Raw genomic sequence first — 23,283 nt, 5'->3', positions numbered from 1 at the left:
GTTACCGATTTGAAATGAAAATATAACACTACTCGACTGCAATAGCTTTCAACTAGATCACTAATTGCAACAAGCTGCCAGCAGGAAGACATCATCATAAATCAAAACCTGCTGTGCTGCTTGGCAACTGACTCCAAATATTCTATTGTTGTTTTGCCAAAAACAGCTCAGTCTCTGATCAATCTCGCTCTAAAAGGCCATGTCCTCAAATACTGGCACTGCAAAAGGAAATTTCACTGGCCCTAAAATATGAAGTACAAATGTCTTCATTTCTTTAGTTTTATAATTTTACGATCCTTAGAATGAAGTCTGAATTTGTTAAACTACTGTACGTATTTGTCAGTTCCTCCAGTTTTCAAACATTTCATAAGGGTTAGGGTTAAGGTCATTTTGGGCTTTCGGAAACACTATCACATTTTTCACCATTTTCTGACATTGTATAGCCCCAAACTAACTGATACTTTTTGAATCAACTGTCTGATATTCATCTGTGGGAGCAGCATTCCTGAAATTACGCGCTACTTTGGATTATATTCACACACACAAACACACACTTGGCCATCTGATTTGACTCAGCCTGCTCAAGCATCATACTAACTTCAGATGAGCTTTAAAATACGTATCGAGACAAAAAGGAGACTGCAGGGTTTTGTCCCTTGTCATTTCAGCAAGTTATAAAGACCAGAGGAATGATTACAACAAGGAAATATTCTTTCAACATACACAAGAGCAGAAAGCGATTCATGGACACACTTGAAACACACCACACATCCTATATCAATGGTAAATGAATTTAATATTATCACACTTGGAATTAACTTGATTTCACCATTGCTGTTGAGGTGCGTACAAAGAAGTACTTCCACCTGTAGTCAGTTTTTCCTGTCAAATCAAACAACGTCAAGTCGACAGAAATCTGGATCTACTTTAAATGATTTATCAAAGTGAGACTGCCTGTGTCTTCTTTTCCACTGTTAGTTTGCAATATCTATCAGTCCTTTCCACAAATGCATGGCACAACATAAAAGAGCTCACTCATTAGGTCAGGGCTTAGTGCTGTTGATCCCTTTTAAGTTTAGAGCACTAAAAAAAAAAAAAATACAAACGCTGGATGGACAGATTGAACAAGCCAGCAACAGTAGAGCTATAGTGAAAGATGCTTATCGCACATTTCCCATTACGCACAGTTCTCAACTTCATCCAAGGAGCAGTGAAACTGTTCTGAACACAAAGGGATAGCCCCAAGCCAATGTTTGCTATTGGTTCAGTTGCTGAAGTTAATTAGTGAGTCACCCCAAACAGAGTATCCTTGAAACAAGGAATCGAGTCAGGTGAAACGAGGAGGCAGAAAGCTGAGAACATATTTAAATAAACCGGTACCTAATTGTAAAAACTGTGCATGTCACCACAAATGCCTTGCAGCAAGGTTAACTAGAGAACATCATAAAAATATACTAGATTTACAGAAAATATAAGAAAACATAAAATCATGAACACAGTAGATTAAACTGTAATATCTGCTGAGCTACTGAAACAGTTAAGTGGTTTGTATTAAAAGTGTTAAATTGCACACATGAATTTGGATGACAAATACTGAACATTATACTGTAAATAACCATTTACTGAAGTAGAAAGCTGATTCTCTGAGTTTCTTAATGATGAGACTGGAATTACAGCATAGTAAGATGAGAGAAAGCAGCAGTTTCCCTGCACTGAATATGTAATGGAAGAGGTATAGCGACTGTATTAAATTTTTATTGGTGACATGACGACAACCTTACATAAGCGTGCCCTCGTTTTCTCCAGCTGAGAAAAAAAAAAGTGACGAGAATAAGGGCAAAGTCTATCTGATTTTATGTGCAGCCGATCTTGACATAGCAATTGCGATTCCTTCTTATTTTTACACTCTCACAGACAAAGAAAAGAAACTGTTTTAAGTTCTTGCAGCCGTTATATCCTCAAAAAGAGCAGCGTCTGTAGACACTTTCAGTTCGGTTTGCAAATTCAACACTATGTGTCTCATTGACACACACAGTAGAAAACAGATTATAGATATCCAGGCATCAAGGACACATTGCTCCCTGGGGACACTCTGCTGCTCGTTCTCACTTTAGTCAATATTACCTTCACACGCACCACTTATGTGGCAGCAAGTGTATTAGTATGTGTATCTTGCTAGAGGGCAGCACGTCTTGTTAAAAGTGGAAATAAGAACATAAATGGTGATGGTGTTAAGGTGGAAGTGGCAGAGCCAGCTGTGCAGAGTAGGAAAGGACTGAACACTCGTTTAATAATCTGATACTATCTCACCTTCATATCAACTTTGGATTCACATGCAGACTCTCAAACTGGCCTGGTTCTGTTAAGCTGTCCTTCAGAAGGGAATCACCTGAGGAACCAGTCACTGAGCTAACTTGTCACTGTGCGCATTATAGGGGTTCACACACTTGACTGTGTGTGTACCTATAACATGCATTTTTTGATCTCCACTGGTGCTGAATAATTTTCATCTTGTGATTTATTGAGAGACCCACATTAATGCATGAACACAGAGCTATAAACTGTCACCTATTCCCCTTGAGGACAATTGACCAGCTGTGAGTCACGCAAATGACTAAAAAAAAAGTTGAGTTTATGCCGTCACTGCACCGAATGCAACATCCATCACATTGGTGATCTCTGTTCGTCCTGTTTTGCTAAACCTATAATGTAAGCGAATTTAGTACCACCAAATGTGAGTTGTTCTGGATGCTATCCTCTATAACTATTTGCCACACCAAGCTAACTATGCTATCATAGTGGTGTTTGAAACAGCGAGTTCTTCACGGGCACTAGTGTCACACAATTCCACAAGCTCAAGAGTTTTCCTAAAACTGCAAGACCTTAGTGACGATTTAGTTAGCTTATGTTTTAAGACATGCATGCTTACTTATTAACAGTTGTAATCTGTGACACATAACCGCAAACTGATGCTAATGTTTCTCCATGGTGGCTGAACATGAAGGCACAAAACGGTTTTCTAACAGGTTAAACATCGCAACTTTGGAAACAAAGTATGTCTCCATATCTGTCAGATTATTAGAATATTTTCATTCAAACTGGTGGCCAGTAGTAAAATATGACAGTCGACACAAACGCAATTCTCAAAACCAAAAACATGAATCTATTTAATGAGTGCGTTTCAAACTAAACTCCTGTTTAAAAAGGCTGCTCCTCAGGCAAAGATCTAACACATGAGACACGACATTATATTTTGACAGTAGCCTACTAATGTTATGAGCAGCACCCAGCTCACACTACAAACTATGCGAAAATTAGCCTAAAACATACATTTAGATAGCATTTGTGAGGATTGTGTGTGGAGCAATGATGACAGTAACATTTCAGGATATGAACATTTTGATAAAACATTTAAAAACTGAAAGTCACTCACCTTGAATTCAGCGTCACAGCAGAATGATTGTCCTTTAGTTGCTTAGATAAGTTTGCAGTGTTTAGTTCAGCAGGCTCTGTGACACTGCTAGCACTCTGGCTTTTGGTCGTCAACCTCTAACTTTACCAAAAATGCCTCAAACACAATTCTTCACGTATTGTTTAGTGCCAGAAGTCACACTGGATCTGTCGCCTCACCTGCATTTGCCACGGCTATCACACATGTAGATGTTATTACCCAGTATTTCATATAGCATCTACGGTACCTCTTACACTTTCTATACAATAAAAAACAACAACAAAAGCATGTATAGTCACATATTCTTGGCACCAAAGAATTGCTTCTTGTGACATTCCTAGGGGGCAGAAATACCATAAATGCAGCTTTAATGGGTGAAATACATTACGGTGTAAGAAAACAGTTTGTTCCCCTTTAAGGCCTAGACATTATTAGCTCTAAGGGTGTTGGCATCTATTTTGCATTCAACAAATGCACAAGGTCAAAGCACTCATTGCAATGTACAGCAGACTTAAACTGAACCTAAACAATTGGACACCTGTCTCTGCTCCTTACTCCATTTCCTACACTGTTTCGGATTGGACTTTGTTGGTAATGGCATGAGAGAACATGCAGTACATGAATAATGTGGCAGAGGGTCACTTCGCTCATGTCAAGTCTTTAACAAAAGAGTTATGGAATCTTCATTGGGTTTTGTTCTTGTATGGGAGCCCGGAGCTTCTCTTCTCTGCACACTGTCCGGTTGCTTAATTGCGAGAGAGGCCCACTACAACATCAAACGCTGGTCTAGTGCTGGAGCATACCGCACTAGTTTCGTGGGATGTGCAACATACCCACTTCTTTTTCACTTTGTTGCATATGACTGCATCACACTGAAAGATGCCCAGTCAACATGTTCTCCTGCCTTTAAATAAGGAATGACAAACAGTGTGGGTGAGAAACAAATCATTTGACTGGATTCACTGTCGCTCAGTGAGGGTTATACCTGGCTGCAGAGGCATGGCACGTAGCTATTCATTATCCTCAGGCATAACAAAGATTTAATAAGGTGTGATTTACATTTTTCTAAGCAGTGCAGTCTGTTCGGGGAGTCTATTTGTGAATGTCACACTTGATAAAAACTTGTCCATATGCTGTGTATTAAAAGAGTTCCTTGATAACTGGTCTGACTCCGATTAAATTGTTATTTTTGCAGATTAATGTCTGCCTGTGAACAAGAAATACCAGGACATAGTGTAACACAGTCATACACTCACTGGTTGCGCTAACTTAAGAGCAGATGAGAGGAGTTTCGACCTGAACCAAAATATTCCTTCTTTAGAGTTTTAAATAGAGAACCACTACAGCACAGCGCAAAAAAAGTTGTTTCAGGGTGGAGTTCGTAAACTGCCCACTCCTTGATTAAACCGTAATGAGCTCAGGCTCCACTGCAGGCACATGGTGGCTGACCCTCATCCGGACCTGGGGCTGCTGCATTAGCATTGTCTTCTCTGCTGACACGGATCTAAGTTCCTCAACAATTCACTGAAGCTGGAAGCGTGACACGCGTCGCTGCATCACATTACTTTAATAGCAAATGTTTCTGGAGCTAATATGGCTGCCGGTGAATCTGCACTGACCCAAGTGTAGGTTGGGTAACGGTATATATAACTCAGTAGGAGCTGCTCGGCGGGTTCTGTGGACCGTTTCTATGGCAGCCTCCGGGTCGCACCATCATCCGCGCTGGTGGCGCTGGCTAGCTGCTACTCCGTGGAGATGAAGTGAACTTGGAACCAAGTTTTAGTCTCTAAATAACAGCCGCTAAACTTGCTGAACTTGAGATAATCCCCACTTGAAGCTCACGACGGCGTCTAGTTTCAGCGACTCCACCGTTGAGCTTTCTGCAGGATGCGCGAGACAGTCGGCTCCCTCACAAAACTTCTGTGTAACGTTGAAGGAACAAACAAAAACTACCACACAAAACCCCGGACTCACCTGTAATACTGCACAAAAGGTGAAATAATGCGACCTTGCTCTGCTGTCCGAGGTAACTCCGGTGAGAAGACGGTAACATTTTCAAAAGCAGTGCAGTCTGCTGCTCCAGGACCGAGGCGTAGGATGCATGCCAATTTAACGGTATGTGCCGAACAGTGGAAGCTCCTCAGCAACAACTCCGAACTGCATGTGGACTGTACCATCTGTTCACGGCGGAGCGGGGAGACCGGGAGCTCACCTGACAATTCAAGTAAACGGTCGTCTGTCGAGGTTTTACAACAACCTCCCCCTCGAGGAATGATCCATTAGTATACACATTACGTCATCTCTGTTGATAACCCGACATATATTGATTCATCAGATCACTTTTGTCTTTGCTGGTTTTGCCAATTACAAACAGAAAATACAGATTTTTTTTACTGCTGCGAAAGAGGAGTGTGCATTTTATTTTTTTTGCTTGTTTATCTGTTTGTCGGCCAGTAGGATTTAAATTTATTGAACAAATTTCAATTAAATCTGGTGGAAAGTAATTAGGGCAGCTGATAAAGAAACAACTGGTTCATCTTTAGTGCACTTAAGGCCACCATGTGAACACCATACTACATCTTCTCCTACAACTCTTGAACTTTTAAAAGCATACACATTAAATTCTTGACCGCTTGACCCAACAATAGACTGTATAAAAATCTAACTATATACAGACTGTGGGCTAGGGTTGAATAAATAATCAAAGTAGTATAAAAAATCCCAGTATGGTCAAGTGCAATATCCAGATTACATTAGTAGCATTTTTTATAAAGCTGAATTGTGTCACTAAATGATATTTTGAATGAAGTAATATGGTGCTACAGAGATGCCCCAGGCTACAAATCATATTCTCCAGACATAAGGGAATGTGTGTTTGGTTCACACTGCAGCAAGACTCACATAATGACTTTTAGATTAAATTTTTTTAATTCCCAAATTCCCATCATCACTAGTATGATTCATATCACAATATCTGTTGAAATGACTACGTTTTTTGGTTTGTTTTTTTGCCTCTTGTCCAACACTACAATGGGTTCAGCTATATGTGGACTCCCTTGGATACGATTTATATTTTCTACCATTTAAATTTGCATAATTAACCATGTGAAAATGTTACTAATTCTCTGTTTTTATATTCTACAGCATTTCCAATACGATCTAGTCAAATTTTTTGCAAGCATCATTTGAAATCCTTGCATCATGCAATTATAATCAAATATACAGGCAAAATGTGCCCTCATCAACTCTGAGTAAACCATTGGTTTCCTCTTGAATTGTCTATTCAGCCTATAGGGGGTGCAGCAAGCATTTGTAGGTGTAATTCAGTAGTCTAAAGTTGAACTCGCAGTGTAGCTTTTTTCTCCAAGCAGGTGGCATGTCATTGGAGGGACTGCACAGATGTAATCAATCACATTAATGATTGCTGCTTTCCATTTGGTTTTGCCACTGCCTGACCTGTATATATCTATGGCCTGACCATTCCCTATTAGCCTCCCGGGACACTTAAACTGAACTAAGCCATCGTTAAAGTTATTACCTCCATCTGTGTTTAATGACAAGTCAAAATGTCTGCAGTAAAACTATTGATCCTGGTAGGAGTCTCTAGGGGAAAAAAAGGACATTTAACCACTAAGTGCAATGTGTCTGTAGAATTCAAGAGTTTATGGTGATGACATTAAAAATATGTGACTACATTACATCATATATAACTTTTCAGCTTAAAAATATTATGATCTACATTTTGCAGCAGGCTCACATTTGAATTTATAACGGCTATTAAATGCTGAATATTTGAAATGATATTCACTTACTCAAGTTGGTGTTCATAGTTCATTCAGTCAACAAGTTGATCTTTACAGAGTAGATGTGGGTGGGATGTGGTGGGAGTTGGAGGTTGGACCACCCACCCCTCCCATCCTGCTAACAGAAAGCTAACAGGTCAGTACTTTAATTTGAGTCACAGGGGATACAATTACTCTCCCACCATTCCATTCATCTGCAACTCTATAGTGCAAACGTCGGTGCACATCCGTGTCTTTTTGAATCTGTTTTGAAGTCTGCAAATGCATCGTGTATTCTGGTTGTTCTTAAATTCAGTCAGATATTTGCCTCGAGTGCAACGCATCTGCATGAAAGCTATATGTTGCTGTATGTTGTAAGAATCTGAGACGAGGAGGAGAGAGAGGAGTCTGCTAAAAGACTGGCTAATTCAGTTTAGGGCCTTCTTCTGTATCAGAATTTGTACATTATAAAGTTCCCCCCTGACTTTTCCACAACCCCTCCTCATTGAGCGGAAAACCTACCCATCCATTATTCCACTATTATCCAGTGGGCCATTTCTTTGATTCATATTTTCCTTTTCTTTCATCAGCAGCTTACTAATGCAGTTGGGATTCCGTTTCTTACTCATGTTTGCAGAACGTGCCAAATCAGCAAACACAGACATATTTTGTAAGTCCTCGGGTTTTATGCGAACGAATTTAGATGGACAGAGTGACACAATATGAAGTGTGAGTCAGTCAAGTCTGCTCTCACATCACACAACAGAGAAAAACAGAGGGAAGCTTTCTGTCCTTCCTGAGTGCCGTGTTTGTGTATTAGGCTTTTTTAGAAAGTATAACACAGTAGGAAGCATGACCTATAACCTGTGCGATCAAAAGTAAAACTTTAATCTGCAACAAAAGTTGCAGTTAATTCCACTGAATCTGCGGCTGAGGATGTGAAGGGTTTTGTTATCATGATAACAACCTTTTCCCTCCTGCTCTAAACCAGAGCTGCTCTCCGTCACCAGGTACTTTGTCGCTCTGGAATGTTTTTCAGCCCGTCAAGTGCTCTTTCATGAAGGCCAGAGAGGTACTGAGAGGGCTTCAAGATTGTGGCGGAGTAAAGATCGGTTAAATTAGTCCACCTCCTGCTCAGACGCTTCTTTTATTCTGTGGGTCAGCACCTCCCTCGCTGTTTACCCACATAAATTGTTCCCCCTCTCTGCGCTCTGACTCAATCCCTTCTCCTTCACAAGTGTCCATCTGCACTGTGAGAAAGAGCAGGGGAGAGGAATTTTCTTCAATAAATCATGAGACACTCATGAGATAGAATAAATCCAGCTAATTTAGTCTGATATTGGATGCGGATCATTTCCCACATTCCAGTTTATGAACCACATGCTTGCATGCTATTAAGTGTTGCAGTTGGAGCCACAGTTTGCACTGGAGAGCCATTTGCAAACCAAAGGTGACATCTGCTGGGCAAAATGAGAAACTCTTCACATACAGTTTCACTATTGATATTACTTTCTCATTAGTTTGACAGTAATTTAATATTTTATAAAACACATGATGTATTTACATTTTGTAAATATTTAAGGAGCTTGGAGACAAGGGATTGTTGAAAGATTGTATGAAAATAGTGACTTGTCCTTATCAAAAGCTTAAGTGCTTTTTTCAGTCCATTGTTCTTTGTTGTAAGAGAATATATATTTAATCTGATGGGCATAACAATTTTTCAGACATGTTCACAAAAAATGAAACATTATTGCATTTGTCCATCAAACAACTGACAATTCATATACAATTCTATATATGCATCTTCAAATATTTTCTTCTCTTTATTCACAAAGTGTTTCTATTGCTGACCTTGGTTCATTTGAAATATATTACATACATGGATACACACACACACACACACACACACACACACACACACACACACACACACACACACACACACACACACACACACACACACACACACACACACACACACACACACACACACACACACACACACATATATATATATATATATATAAACTACACCCACTGTCTTATTTTGCTTGATAAAAATGGACAGAAATATATCATATGGTGTGCTGTTTGTACGGTATCCTATAATGCTTGATTTCAGATACAGATTGAGTTCACGCCCTTAGTCTATTTCATGTACTTCTATCATTCAGTTTGCAGCATTTTTTACATATTCAATGTGAAAATATAAAAAAAGCCAAAGTACATTCAGTTTTGTTACAATTTCCTTACATAAGCAAAGAGGTGACAGAGCTATTCATGAGGCAAACATGAAATATTTTCTTCTTTTTACTCACAAAATGTTTCTATTGCTGACCTTGGTTCATTATATTTTCATAATGGAGAAGAAACAAGTGCTCAATGTGCAAAAAATGTAGAAACTAGGATGAGAGTGTTGCTAAAGATTTTTGAGCTGACTGGTGCTGTAAATCTTCATTCTTATTATTTTATTGGATTTCTTTTCAGAGTTGTCTTTTAGTCATTGTGTTCATTTTTTATCACCTGATATTTTAGCTTTAGAGCACTTTGGTTGAACTTCTGCTTTTAGATAAAGGACCTGAATTTGCTTCAATCAGAAAAGAATCTGATGCTTTAAAATCAGTTTTCACTGATATCACACGAGCAAGAAAATCATCAATCAACAGAGAATTTACCATAATATTTCATGTTAGGATTTCACAGTGTGTACTATAGAAACAGATGATTGTACAGTTTGAAACACACGTTAATCTTTCTTAGAAATTTGCCTCAACTTTAAAATAAGTAATGGAGAGAAATAACTAATTTTGGGAAAAGAATCTAGATAAGATCAATTTTCTTGATCCCATAGTGGGGAAAGTTCACCATAACAGCAGCTCAAAAGACAGCAGTATAAGAATATATTAAAGACACAGTGCAAAAATTGCAGAAAACATTTTGTACACATTCTATGTTTAACACAACAGTTCATCATTGTTACTTAGAGTGGATTATATACTCTCTCTGTACTGTGTACGGATGTGTTTAGAGACTGTCTTGAATAATCACATGGCTTGTAATGATACTTGTTAAGAAATCAGCAGGAATTGAACAAGTGCTGCCCTTTGTTTCTATGAACACTATATTAGAGTTTATCTTTTGCTGCAGCAATAAGTCCTGATTCCAGACAGTAGCTCTCAGACTTTACAGCGTTTGAGAAAATAACTCTTTGTGCTGCTGTTTACACTCACAATTAAATACAACAACTTTAAAATCAAGAATTAAGAGATGGAAAAACTGTGCTTTTGAAGCCAAAGGTGAAATAGTATATAAAGACATGTCTGAAGGTTCGATCTCTGAGGCCGTACAGCAATGGGCTCAAACTCTTCGGGAGAATAATTAGGCATAAAAAGAAGACATACTGAATGTGCACAGCAACTGCACGCTTAATTTTCAATAGGCTGCTGGTGTTTATCATCTCAAACAGAGTGGAGGTAAGACACAAGCAAAACTGCAGCAGGTGCAGGAGCACTGTCTTATGTGCCTTATTGGCGTTACTCGCATTAGTAGAGGCTGACTTTGCAGTAATGATGACTGCAACGTATGTATAAATGATAATCAAGCTCACCAGTGCAAAATACATTATGGTGAAAGTCCTGTTTAATGTTACATAAATCTGTAGTCGGAACACACTGCTTTTGATGCAGAGCTTTTGCAAAGTGAAGCTTGTGTTCTCGAGACTAACAAACAGAATGAGCAGCATGAAGGAGTCTAAAGAGGCCACTGTCCATATAACAGCGATGGCAATAGTCATCGTCCTGGACGTGACTATGCTAGCATGCCTCAGTGGAAAACAAATGGCAACATATCTCTCCAAAGACATGAGAGCGAGACTGAGGGGAGACAACTTCACAGTGCTGCTTGCGAGTAGTACGAAAGTAATGCAAACATAGCTGGCCATTCTGACCCTAGTCACAGCAAAGATGTACAGCAGCATAGAGGCTACGAGCTGCAGAGACTCAGTAACAAGCAGGTGACCAAACAGGACGTATCGAGGCGACTGCAGCAGGAGAGGCTTTTTCAGCAGAGCAAACACCATGACACCGTTTACGTACAGGAAGAACAGGCACAGCAGTGTAGACAGCACAGCTTTGACACTAGTATGAAGTGATAAGACCTGAGGCGCTTCTGTGGAGTCATTCATGACTTCAGCTTCATTCAGTGTCTGTGAAGACAAAACAAACACAAATGCATCAGATTGCTCGTTAATCAACATTACGGCAGTTTTGAATTCCGTCAAATTACATCTTAAATAAGTACAATGCCAAGTCACACATGACAAAACAGTATTACATCAAATTAAACATTTCAAATCTACATAGAATCTATGAAGCTAAAAGCCAGTGAACAGATTTATTATAAGTATGAGACACAGCACTTACATGTTAAATGAGAAAATCAAAATGTAGGGCTTCACATCCTTTTTATAAGGGATCTGTGTCTTGACATCATCACCTGTGACAGTCAAACAACCAATCAAATTCCATGAAATCATCATCTCAATCTGCATCGGCTGTGGTTTTCTGTGGAAGAAGTAAAAGTTTGTGGAAGTTGTGAGACAGAAGTTTACTTTATACTCTATTTAGCATGAAAATATATCTGCTTTACACACACGGAGTTCTCAAGTTAGTATAGAAAAAAACCAAAGCTTAATTTGTTGAAGAATCTATTTATAATGATGGAGGTATATAGTTATAATGTCACACGTTAAAGGGATCATTAAAGTATCATGTAGATTTATGTTGCTTTAATACTGTAAATAATTTAGGACACAAATGGGTCCAAAAAGAGAATCATACATCAGAAATACACTAAATATGTGATTTTTATAGCAAATATTTTTGTTTTTTCAATGTAATACATCTCCAGTGTGTTTAGATTGAAAGTGTTTCCCTTTTCTGACTCGAACTGAAGTCATTGTCAATGTGTCAGTTTATCTGCCTCTTTGTGTCTCAACTTTTCTCTTTAAAAAATCCCATTGCATCTACTCGGATTGTAAAAAATAGTAGCTCAGATTCTCCCGGTGTTTCTTGGAGAGCAACATTGTTGATATAAATTCTGGGAACACAATACTGTGAACAATGAGTGCAGTGTAGCAAAGTAGAAGCCAGGCAGTTTTTAAATCCCACACTTTTGATGGACTCACCACAGAAGCTAAGAGGTCCTACAGCAAACAATGAAACTGAGCAAAGAGAGAGACTAAACACTCAATTTAATACAGCAGTAAGTTAATCTTTATGAACCACTGATGAGACTTGCTGATGAGAAGAACAGTTTCAGAGGAAGCAATAGGAAGAGAAAGAGTTTTTTGAGCGAGAGCAGCTTGTTCTGTTGAGTTTGTTTATCCCATTCTACTGGTTAACATGCAGTTCTAATGGGCTGTATTTCAGTCACTATGTCATAACCATTCTGTTATCTGACAACAGAAAGAGAAAAATATTGAAATGGGAACAGCTTTTTTGGGAATTCAGCTGTATAAAAGTGCAGTATATGTGAGCACAGAGAGCAGGAAAGACGCAAGCAGATGTAAACATTTTAGGTTTAGGTTGCACTGAATCACAGCAAGTAACATGATAACACAAGAACGATCCAAGTCCTTATTTACGGGTTTCAAATCTTCGAGCTCTGACCTGTGGCCATACCATCCATCCATTCTCTATACATCACTTTATCCTCATCGGGGTCATAGGGGGTGCTGGAGCCTATCTCAGCTGACTCAGGCGAAGGCAGGGGACACCCTGGACAGGTCACCAGTCTGTCGCAGGGCTACATATACAGACAAACAATCACACTCACATTCACATCTACGGGCAATTTAGAGTAATCAATTAACCTCAGCATATTTTTGGACTGTGGGAGGAAGCCGGAGTACCCGGAGAAAACCCACGCATGCACTGGGAGAACATGCAAACTCCATGCAGAAAGATCCCAGGCCCAGGCTGGGATTTGAACTGGGGATCTTCTTGCTGCAAGGCAAAAATGCTAACCACTCCACACTGTGCAGCCACTGTGCTGCCACTGTGCAGCCCTGTGGCCATACCATTAAAGCTAATCCATAGTTAGCCAAATTAGCTACACACTAAGGACTTTTGAGTTGCTTTGGTGACATTGCCACCAAGATGAAAGTAATTCACTGGATCTGCAGTTCTTCAGCTGCTGGGAGTGCATGAAGACTCGTGTGTTCACTCTTGCGGCCAGCAGCAGAACATTTGGCGAGTTTTGCTCAGAGCTCAGCTGTTTTAGAGCTTGAAGAAGCAGCTGTAATAAGTAAGCTGCTCCCTCTGAATGACTCACCTGGAAGCAATGTGAAGTGAATGGATTGAATTGTACAAAGTTTGAGTAAGACGACTATTGATTCCTCAGTTGGGAATGTAGCAGGTCAGTAAAATTCTGACTTACTTGAAAGCTGGGAGGCTGCCTATTTGTTGGAAGCTTGAGGAATGGCAGAAGTAATTATTTTTATTATGAAACAGCCTATAGTTCACAACTCTAATTTAGAATGACCAGAAAACTCAATAAAAATGGATTCTCACCATATCAGACCTTTAAAGTCTTAAAAGACATAGTGCTGGTTGAAAAGTTTGCTGCAGTTGTTCATTTGTCCAGAATTCATAGTAAGTTAGTTCTACAAAACATAGCCATTAAGTTCAACAGCTTTGTGCAACAGCTAAAGTCAGACAACTAAATAAAGTCAAATACTTAAATACGCACCGTTTACCAACCAGAGATGAAATTTTGAACTTCTGTATTCCATTACACCGAAATTTAGTCTTTTTTTTAAAAAAACAAATTACTTTTTCATGTCATTTTCTTGTTTGAACAAAATACTATGACTATGTAAACTTTTCTAATGTAAACCTGCTAACACACGGTTAGACCTTCTAACATCAGGCATACTAATGTGACACGCTATTGTTTAGCATATGAAATATTATGTCAGCATTAAACTCAACGTAGACATTTCATAAAATGTGCAAAATGCTGGGCAGGTTTAAAGTTCTACCCTTTGAGAGAATCAAATGAAGTCAAGATCACAAAAGTTAGTATTATTTCATCCTCTTGGGGACAATAAATATCAAAACAGATAGATTTAATAAAAAGTCCATGTTGTGATGATACAGTTTCGGTACATTTGACAGTGAAGAACACTGCTGGTAAAGTGGTAGCTGCACCTAACTCTACTTATACTCGAGGCTCTTGTCTGTATTTTAGCAATGTAGACAACTCATGTATGTTCATGAGGTTTTAGCTTTGTGATCGTCTTATTACAAATAATTTTAAGCCCTACAGTCCTCGATTTAAACCTGTTCGGACAAAATCACTTCACAAGATTAAATACGGAATGTGTTTGTTGTGAATTGTCCTGTACTATATGTAAAGATATTGCTGTTATATTTTTGGATTCTTGTAATTTCCTGCTTTAGTTTCATCCAGTATCTTTCTGATGATGAAAACATGTAAAGTTCTGAATATTAATTGTTAGGCCCAAAATGATGCAACAGTGAAACTTGTGCCTCTGTTCAGAAAACTTCATCCTTGTTTACAGACGCAACTCACAAAATGATCTCAGAGGCTTTAGTCCTTTGGAGGACGGTCATTATGGTTCATTAATAATTCAGATGTTTATGTTGCGTCATCTTCTTCTGAGTTTGTTGATCCGCTGAGGCACAATTAGATTATTTTTGCTCTTGGTCCATGGAGTTTATCACTCATGAGATATGCCATCTATATCATAAAGTTTAGAAAGTGCAACCCTGAAAGTTTATCTGAATGACAGTTTACCATACAACTACAATAAGAAAACAATTTCTGCAGTAAATTGAAGTATAATTATTCATCTAGTGGCATAAAAATGTAACATACAGTGTTGGAAATAATAAAATGCTAGTCAAACTTTTGTGACACCGTGGTATTTACAATTGTGATTTAAGTGTGAAACTCCATGGCTTAAAAGAAAAGCTGGAAAAAAAATTCTCTCTCTCTCTCTCTCTATATATATATATATATATATATATATATATATATATAGTACATACTATATTTTAGTAGTTAGTTGCATGTGTCTGAAAACATCATTACATATTGAAACAAACCACCACATTCCAAATAATGTTATCATTTAAGTACACAAACCACATGGGTGATGTTGGCTGCATCCATCTTTAATCATTGTTTGAATTCAAACATTACAAACACACATGAACAATGATGCAATCACTCAAAATAAAAATTAAACAACAAAAGCATTACGTTTCAAAAAATAAAAAAAATATGTATATTGTAATGGAACAGTACAATCAAATCCCAATATTTAAAAAAATAAAATAAGGCAAAGCTGAAAGGCAAAATATCTACAAAACAAAAGCAATAATAATAATAATAATAATAATAACTGTTATATTTTCCTTAATTTGCTGTTAAATTGGACAATGATGTTGATGAATCTTGAAACATTTCTTCTACGGCTGCTGGCTATATTTAGACTGAAAACTGGAAATTAGCTGTAATGAAAAAAAGACAATGAAATAAGAATGTGGGTTCTTCATTTTCCTCTAACAGTTTTATTAAAAAAAAACAAGCGCCTTAATATGACAAAAAAAAAAATACAAGACAAAAAACTATTTAAAATGATTGTTATGCTACATGTTATCATTAAACCTGTTGGAAAACTAACAACAATTTTCTACAGGGTACTTCAAAAACATCATTAATCCCTCACCATCCCAAAAACAAAGAAGACATCACCTTTAAAAACTTTTTTTTAAAAGGTGGAGAACCGATTTGTTTCCATTGTTTGCTTTGATTTGGGATCAAATGTCTCATTCTGCATTACAAATCTGAGGAATGTGGCTGTATCATCCTGAAAAAGGAGGTTTATTCCCTTTTTGTCACCTGACCATAACTTTGGCCTCTTTTTGACCTGCTAATTTTCAAAGGCGAAGAACTGACAAACGTTTGAATTTTAGTGAACAATGACTTTATAATATAGAGCCCCAAAATGGGAGCTGCACCCCTCATTTCCAGATGAAGCAGAAAACCTTTTGAAGTACCGTCTTATAGTTTAAGTCCACTTACCACAGGTATCCTTCCTTAAACTCAGTGAATTTGTGCCGAACCATAAATGTTGCTAGAGCATCTGCTACCTAGCGACAGAGGACAGAGGAATCATTTAATTAGCAACAAAATCAACGTGGATCAGACACTCCAAATTGAACAAACCAGATGTGCAGATTCAAAATAGAAAAATTGTTTAATTTGACGAGTTCAACCTCACATTAGGTTTGTCATAACACATATACAGTGTCCATTCAGGTAAGAACCACGTACTTTCTCGGGTGCGTCCTCGTGAACAGCATGACCACACTGAGGGAGAACCTGCATCTGAAACTTCCCTGTGCACAAACAGTGTGATAACGTGCATTACTGAGTATTCTGCAGTATATGCCAAACATAAAACAACAAGAAAAAATGGATTTAATGCAATACAGATAATTTGTGTCCTTTACCTTGCATCTGTCCAATAGTAAGGTCTTTGTCAAGCCGGTCCACTCCTGTACAAAGGAACAGGTCAGGGGTGAAATTGTGCAGTGAATTGCAAAATAGCTTGGAATAAAACTTGAATCATTAGTGCGCATCCAAACTAAAGGGGCTGTCCCGACTATTCTTCAACGCTACCTTTCCACATATTTTTTACACATGGAGTATTTAAAAATAATACAAGTTTACTGTGAATAACTGTGAGAGATTAAACCTGCGAGCAGAAGCAGTTTTGGCACAGAGCAGGTGAGAAACAGGGCAGACAATCCTCTGAACCAGCCCTCCCAATATTTTTCTGTCTTTGACAGCTCCACCCGCCAGGTGAAGATGCTTTCCTTTTTTATCTGGAAGGAAAAGAACGAACATTTTTAAGTTTTCAACTTCTTTCCAAACTCATACAGGCTACATGAGAAAGACAAAGACAGGAAGACGGAACCTCTTGGTCATCCTCCTTCATTCTTTTCTTATTGGACTCTTCTTCTGCTTCTTCATCCTCCTCTTCTTCTATAATTCCTTCACCAATGCTATTAGAGACGCCTGGGCTGCTGGTGGATTCCTCACATCTGTGGATGTCAGAACAGAGGAGCGTAAAATACAGTTAGTAACACACACATGCACATGCAGCACTTATTGTACAGAGAAGGAGCAGACATACTTTTTCACCTGGCCTCCCATTGACACCCGAGCTGACTCTATGTTTCGGATCTGGCCGCTTTTCACACTGAAAGCAAAAGGAAATGCACAGTTTTAGTACAAAGACGATCCTAGTGAGATTAATTTCATGCTTGAAAAATGAAACTCCGTGAATGGAAGCTCTTTAAAGTAAAGCTGGAGAGTGAAAACAAAATACAGCAGAACAAAGCTCCTATTGATCTGAGGAAATGATTTTGGCCACATTACAGAACGGTCTAATGTTGTCCAATTATAATTCCAAGATGATGCAGTATGACCAACTGGTAAATGCTTACCTCCACTCAATGGCATTCTCCAGAGATTTAAACGTTTTTGGCCGACTTCTGAGGAAATTCTGCATACTGTTCAAAGCATCCATTGCTGTGCCTGAATGAAAGTAGCACATTTATTTGTTATGCATAAACTCAGAAATGCTGATCTCATTGTGAATTAGACATTTTTTATTAATATTATCAAGTACTTTAATGTGAAAAGTGAGCTAGAGACAAACAAAAAAGTAATGTTCTTTGCTTAGCTATGATCCTCCTTTGAGAGAACGTTCAAGAACTTACCTTCTACGACGTCAATGACACACAGGCCGAGCAGGGATGGTATGTGATTAGCAGCGGCTGTGTGAACTGCAATAGCGCCACCCATGCTGTGCCCAATAATCATGATAGGAGGTGGGTTCTCTCCATAGAGGGCCTCCACCACTTTGCCAATGTCCCTTTTTAAAGAAAAGGCAAGTACAACCTGTTAACATTGTTACAGCTCTATCTGAGTCAGTGTTTTTCAGTCAATACTCTAATCATTTACCCACCAAACTATCATTTCACTCCTACTGGAATGAACTGCGAAATCAAGATGGTTTAAGGAAAAGCATTAAATCATTCACTGCCTTTACTTTTGGAAGAGTAGAAATGAAAGCTAATGTATGAGTCGATATTCCTTTAACTATTTACAGGATCATTACTGCCCCCTATGGCCTCACATATTTTTGCTAAACTGTTTAAAGAAGCTCCCTGTGTTGTCTTAAGTTCACACACAGAAACTTACTTCGCCATCGTGTCTGCAGACAGATCTTCAGGATTTTTCACTTTGGTGTCGCCTGCAGATGACGACAGAAAAACACATTTCAGCATTTGTTACATCTTAGCTCTAGCCTAGTCACAAGGGTCTAGGAACTCTCGACAGGGAGGGAGGCGGGCTAAAAGGTTGTCTTTCAAATCACTCGGCAGCAATTGGGTAGGTATACAATCAATCAGTGCAACGAATAGGCTGACGTAGTTCCTGGAGCGCTGGAAATCAGAGGTTCAGTGAAGCCTTATTTATACAGTCAATGGGTGAAGCTCAAGTATATTACAGACATGTTAACAGAAAGATTATTCAGAGTCGGTGCTAATGGAGCTCAACGACTGTTGTCGTTTTTGTTGTCGACCCTGGCAGAGAATTAAATTCGTTGCCGTGGGTAGTTGTCTAGCGCGGCTAGGCTAGTTGTTTCCGGTTGTTTCCGTCAGAATCGTCGCGCCTCTGTCGTCACTTAGTTACGCCAGCCTTCTGACTCTACACTTCATGGTGATTCATCGGCCAGTTTTAGGAGCATCCAACCTCGAGGCTTATGGAGGGTAACTAGACCCAGCCTGGCAGAGAATTAAATTCGTTGCCGTGGGTTGTCTAGCGCAGCTAGGCTATCTTAGCTCATGAATATGCAAAGAATGATGCATCAGATACTGCTATGATCAGGACAGAGATGTGACCAAGCTACTTTGGTACGACAATTTCCTTTCATTAAACATTTCTAGTACATTTTAAATAAGAACGCAGCTCCAAAAGGGGCTGATGTCATTTCACTGTAATTAGAAAATAGTAAATAACTGACCTAATTTCATGACATGCATTACAAATATTCAGGACGTTTTTCAGATTACATCAGGCAGACAATAAGCTCTTAGGATGCAATACCATCAGCTAACCTCAATTTCTGATTTTGAATGACACATAATCAAACAATGTCTATACGTACATGCAGTCTGGCAAAATCTGCATTTTCTAACTTATTGTTGTGTCCTGCATCTACCTATATTTACCATGAGCTCGAAGGTCCATAGCCACCACCCTGCAGTTGATCCTGTTGTATATGACGGCCTGCAAATAGTGTAAAATGAATGTGTTGAAATAAAAAGTACAACTTCATAAATATTCTACACAATGTTTAAGAGAATTTTAGAAAGTGTTTTTCCAGAGTATAGAGGTTGCAGAGTTTCTTTGTTAGCAATAATAATAATAATAATACTTACAGTAAACACTGCCCAGGAAAGCGCAGAGTGGCCGCCTCCATGGAGCAGCAGCAGCACAGGACCATGGGAGCCACTGCAGTAAAGTCTGAAAATGTTCAAAGTAGTCAAGGAAATACAAACCAGGTGGACAGATGATGCTCAAAACAGAACAAGCATTAATTTTCAGTGTCATGTTGATGTTATACACTGTGGCACACTGGCGTGAAGGAGCAGCTAAATCTGAATTGACCTAGTTGGATTCAAATGACACATCAAAGCATCAATCATTCATGTGGATTTTTCTCCTGGCAAACAGTAGCAGCAGTCGAGGATATATCTTTGCCATTTTCATTTTCCACCTCAACATCTTCCATGGTTTCAAAGTACTGACTCCAGGGCAAGGGGGAGAAATCTCTCTTCCGTCCAGGTCTGTAAAAAAAAACAAACAACAAAAAGCAAACAAAAAGTAAACTAATCTGTGTCTGGTGTGATTCAATAGTGCAGCAGAATCACTGGACTACATAGAAAAATTAATGTATATTTGCAAGACAGAATCTTTGGACTGTGTCTCCAAAGAAACTCTTTGATCACCCTTTTCACATTGGCAAATGCAACATTAAAAGGTAAAACTAGGTTAAAGATTAGGCTCGGTGGTTTAGGAATCGACCAATATATTTTTTTGCCCCCAGACTGATGTTTGGAACTGATATACTGAACATTTGCAGTAAAAATGTCAGTCTTGGGAGTAAAATTCAGAATTACACAAACTCCAACTCAGAAATGTGTTTTAAAACAAAACAAAACACACATTTGATTAAAAAAAAACTGTGAATGACAGTATGATTTGTGTAATAACCAATCAGACAGTGCTGTGGGCGGGACACTGCGTGAGACCACAGAGCTGTAACTACAGATAAAGCGAGGTAGCTGCCAAAGTAGTGCATTTTAAAATGTATTTTATTGGGAATTGTTTAAAATATGTATATAACAATGCTGAAAAACAGCTAAATATCAGATTCAGTAACCAGCCAGGTCAACAATTAATCAACCCCTACAATGAAATGATGAAAAAGGAATACCTGAGCCAGATTGATGGCCAAATGACACCACTAAAACCTCATGACAAGGATATTCCATTGTAAGTTTTGAAATTCATTAAAACATTCTGCAACAAGATATTTTTTAATCAATCCTTCTAATGTTGGTGTGTTATTCATCTACCTGTACCTGTAATTAAAAGCAGTCACAGTAGTTAAGTTGTTCTAATGTGCTTTCTGCTGGGTATGTTACTGACCTGAAACCACAGACTGTCACACAGCTGCATTTTCAGGCTCATATTTATAAAGTTTGTTGGCTTCACTTTAGTTTTTCTACACACTCGAGAGAGAGGGCTTGGATAGAGTTTTATCCAGATTAAAAATATAGTCTGTCAGGGAATGCAATACATAGATACACTCTTTCAAGAACCAAAAACGTGTTTTAACAGCTACTTTACCAGGGAGTTAAAGTGTAAACAAGCCTGTGCACGTAGGCTGTGCAGATGGAAACTGAAGATGGTCCAAACCCTTCAGCTGCACCTGTTAGCACTTTAAGCTAACACAGTCATACAGAGACAGCTTCAGGTGTATTGTCATGTTTCACTAACGTCATGAAGTTCAGCAGATACATGCCAGACAAAAGTGATACCAAAAATATAATGCAAAATGTTTGCATTCCAAAGATACTAGCTAAAATTCATCATATTATACAACACTGATGGTCCAAACTGTGGTAGCTGCAGCAGCTAGCTTAGCCTGGCTAACGCAGTCAGTCTGTGCTGTCATTTGACAAACTACAAAAACACGAGTTCACTGTCGAGCTTGAGGGAATACAAACCGACTGCGCTGACGGTAAATGAAACTAAATATGACGTTATAAAGCCAACACAGCTGACAGCGTGCTATTAGGATGCTAGCTAACTTACCCCATTTTCATTTTGGAGCTGGACTGAAAACCACCTGCCATAGGAGGTCTGGAGGCTAACAGATTCAAATGCAGCTGTTTCTCCATGGCGTCAGAAGTGGGCTCGGTCTCTGTCAGGAACTGTTTATTAAGACTTTCCCTCTCTTTTGCAGCATATGATTTTCTTCGACACCTGGGCCGACGTTAGCCAGACATTGGATAAATTGCGTTTCTCTGCTAAGCTAACGGCTACCGCTCTTCTTCTACTGCTAATGCTGCTGTGATTATATTTGGCCCGTTTCTTCTTCTTTGGTTTTTATCCAGGAGGTTAGAGTTGACATTAAAGAGCATCACCGCCATCTACTGTACAATATCTGAAATGTTATTTTAGAGGTTCGCGGCCTTTATTCAAGTGAATTTATGTAATAATTAATGTTGTATTGTATTAATGGCAACATTTAAATTAAAGTTTAATATGTATGATAAACAATATTGTAAATTAGAAGATACATTTTAATCAGGTACACTTCTTTAATAAGTAATATCTTAGGATCTCAAACGTTTTCTTTAAATTAGTCATATAGATCTGTAAAATAATTAATATTGTATGGCTTTAACATTTAAATTGGTCAGGTCAGTTTGTATAAAAAATACTGTATTGTCTAAATATTTACATTTAAATTAATCAGGTAATTTATATAATCAATGATATCTTAGGGTCATAAACTTTACATTAAAATCATGTAGGTGTATTTCCATAAATTGTACTGAACTGTCTTAGCATTAACATTAAATTAGCCAGGTACATTTTTATGATAAATAATATTGTAAGGCCTCAACTTTTATACTTAAATATATTTTAAGGGCCTAAATGTTATTATGTTAGTTGGCTAAATTTGTAAAATTTGTCTTTAAATTAAGATTTGAATTACTAAATTTATATAATAAATAATATCTTAAGGTCCTAAACTTTAAATTAAGTAAATTTGAATAATAAAAAACATTGTAGTGTCTTATTTTAATTAGTGAGGTCAATTTACATAATAAATAATATTGTAGGGTCTTAAGTTGTATGTAATAACCTTGTTCGGTAAATTTACAATATTGCTCTTATAACTCAGTGCCTGTTGTTTTTAATAAGCAATGTAAATCACAATGACGTGACTTGCTTTTATTGTTTTAGGATTTCCAGCTCTGATGTGTTAATTTAATGAAATTTAAAAAAAAATAATTACTGCTTTTCAAGAAAAGTGTACAGGGAAGTTCATCATGGAAGACTTAAAGACTTTAATAATATACATGATGCCCTGTTGTAGTCCAAAATTCAAGCCTTCTATGGGTTCTCCTTTAAATCTCACTACGCTAATTCTGCATTGTACATCAGCTCTGTAGTTAAAGCTGCTAATATTTAATATAAATTAACATGCAGAAGTGGAAATCTCTGCAGGTTTCCCATTCAGTGGATACCACTTATGGCTTTAATGTACTGATTTCACAAAGTGGGAAAGACTGCAGAAAAAATTGCATCAAATAAGATGCAACATTTTTGCCAGGTGTTTTTTCTACCGATGCCTTTTAATATAAA

The 23,283-nt window shown here is 38.1% G+C and overlaps 3 protein-coding genes across 4 annotated transcripts in view; all 3 read right to left on the bottom strand.

Annotated features, from left to right (window-relative positions):
- nectin3b (nectin cell adhesion molecule 3b) overlaps positions 1-5,715 on the bottom strand; it is a 30,634-nt gene extending 24,919 nt beyond the window's left edge. Inside the window, exon 1 of one of the 2 annotated variants that reach the window (XM_022219485.2) lies at positions 5,426-5,715. In XM_022219485.2, coding sequence (XP_022075177.1) covers positions 5,426-5,504 — 79 coding nt within the window. In that variant the 5' untranslated portion in view covers positions 5,505-5,715. The remainder of the gene's footprint in view (positions 1-5,425) is intronic. The other variant, XM_022219484.2, reaches the window with a different exon arrangement.
- A 3,116-nt stretch (positions 5,716-8,831) lies between these two features.
- Positions 8,832-15,347, bottom strand: LOC110969412 (odorant receptor 131-2-like). Its single transcript, XM_022219499.2, has one exon. It carries the CDS (start codon positions 11,486-11,488, stop codon positions 10,487-10,489), a length of 1,002 nt encoding a protein of 333 aa, XP_022075191.1. The 5' UTR covers positions 11,489-15,347; the 3' UTR covers positions 8,832-10,486.
- Positions 15,348-15,413: 66 nt separating this feature from the next.
- Positions 15,414-22,012, bottom strand: ppme1 (protein phosphatase methylesterase 1). Its single transcript, XM_022219489.2, has 14 exons — positions 21,721-22,012; positions 20,093-20,186; positions 19,779-19,871; positions 19,569-19,626; positions 18,538-18,589; positions 18,054-18,208; positions 17,778-17,868; positions 17,465-17,530; positions 17,246-17,372; positions 17,024-17,153; positions 16,779-16,823; positions 16,600-16,664; positions 16,348-16,415; positions 15,414-15,773 (listed from the first exon to the last, which is right to left on the bottom strand). The coding sequence occupies exons 1-14, from the start codon at positions 21,804-21,806 to the stop codon at positions 15,770-15,772; spliced, it is 1,134 nt and encodes a 377-aa protein (XP_022075181.1). The 5' UTR covers positions 21,807-22,012; the 3' UTR covers positions 15,414-15,769.
- Positions 22,013-23,283: the final 1,271 nt, after the last annotated feature.

This window comes from Acanthochromis polyacanthus, chromosome 17, assembly GCF_021347895.1.
Source record: "Acanthochromis polyacanthus isolate Apoly-LR-REF ecotype Palm Island chromosome 17, KAUST_Apoly_ChrSc, whole genome shotgun sequence".
NCBI lineage: Eukaryota > Metazoa > Chordata > Actinopteri > Pomacentridae > Acanthochromis > Acanthochromis polyacanthus.
The sequence above is the reverse complement of the archived record's forward strand: the minus strand, read 5'-3'. Positions and strand labels throughout refer to the sequence as shown.

Coding starts and splice junctions, on each gene's coding strand:
- LOC110969412 (XM_022219499.2), bottom strand. CDS start 11,488: ATGTTGATTAACGAGCAATCTGATGCATTTGTGTTTGTTTTGTCTTCA.
- ppme1 (XM_022219489.2), bottom strand. CDS start 21,806: ATGGAGAAACAGCTGCATTTGAATCTGTTAGCCTCCAGACCTCCTATG. Junction 18,590..19,568: donor TATGGACCTTCGAGCTCATG/GTAAATATAGGT, acceptor CGTCATCTGCAG/GCGACACCAAAGTGAAAAAT. Junction 17,531..17,777: donor GAGAATGCCATTGAGTGGAG/GTAAGCATTTAC, acceptor TTTTGCTTTCAG/TGTGAAAAGCGGCCAGATCC.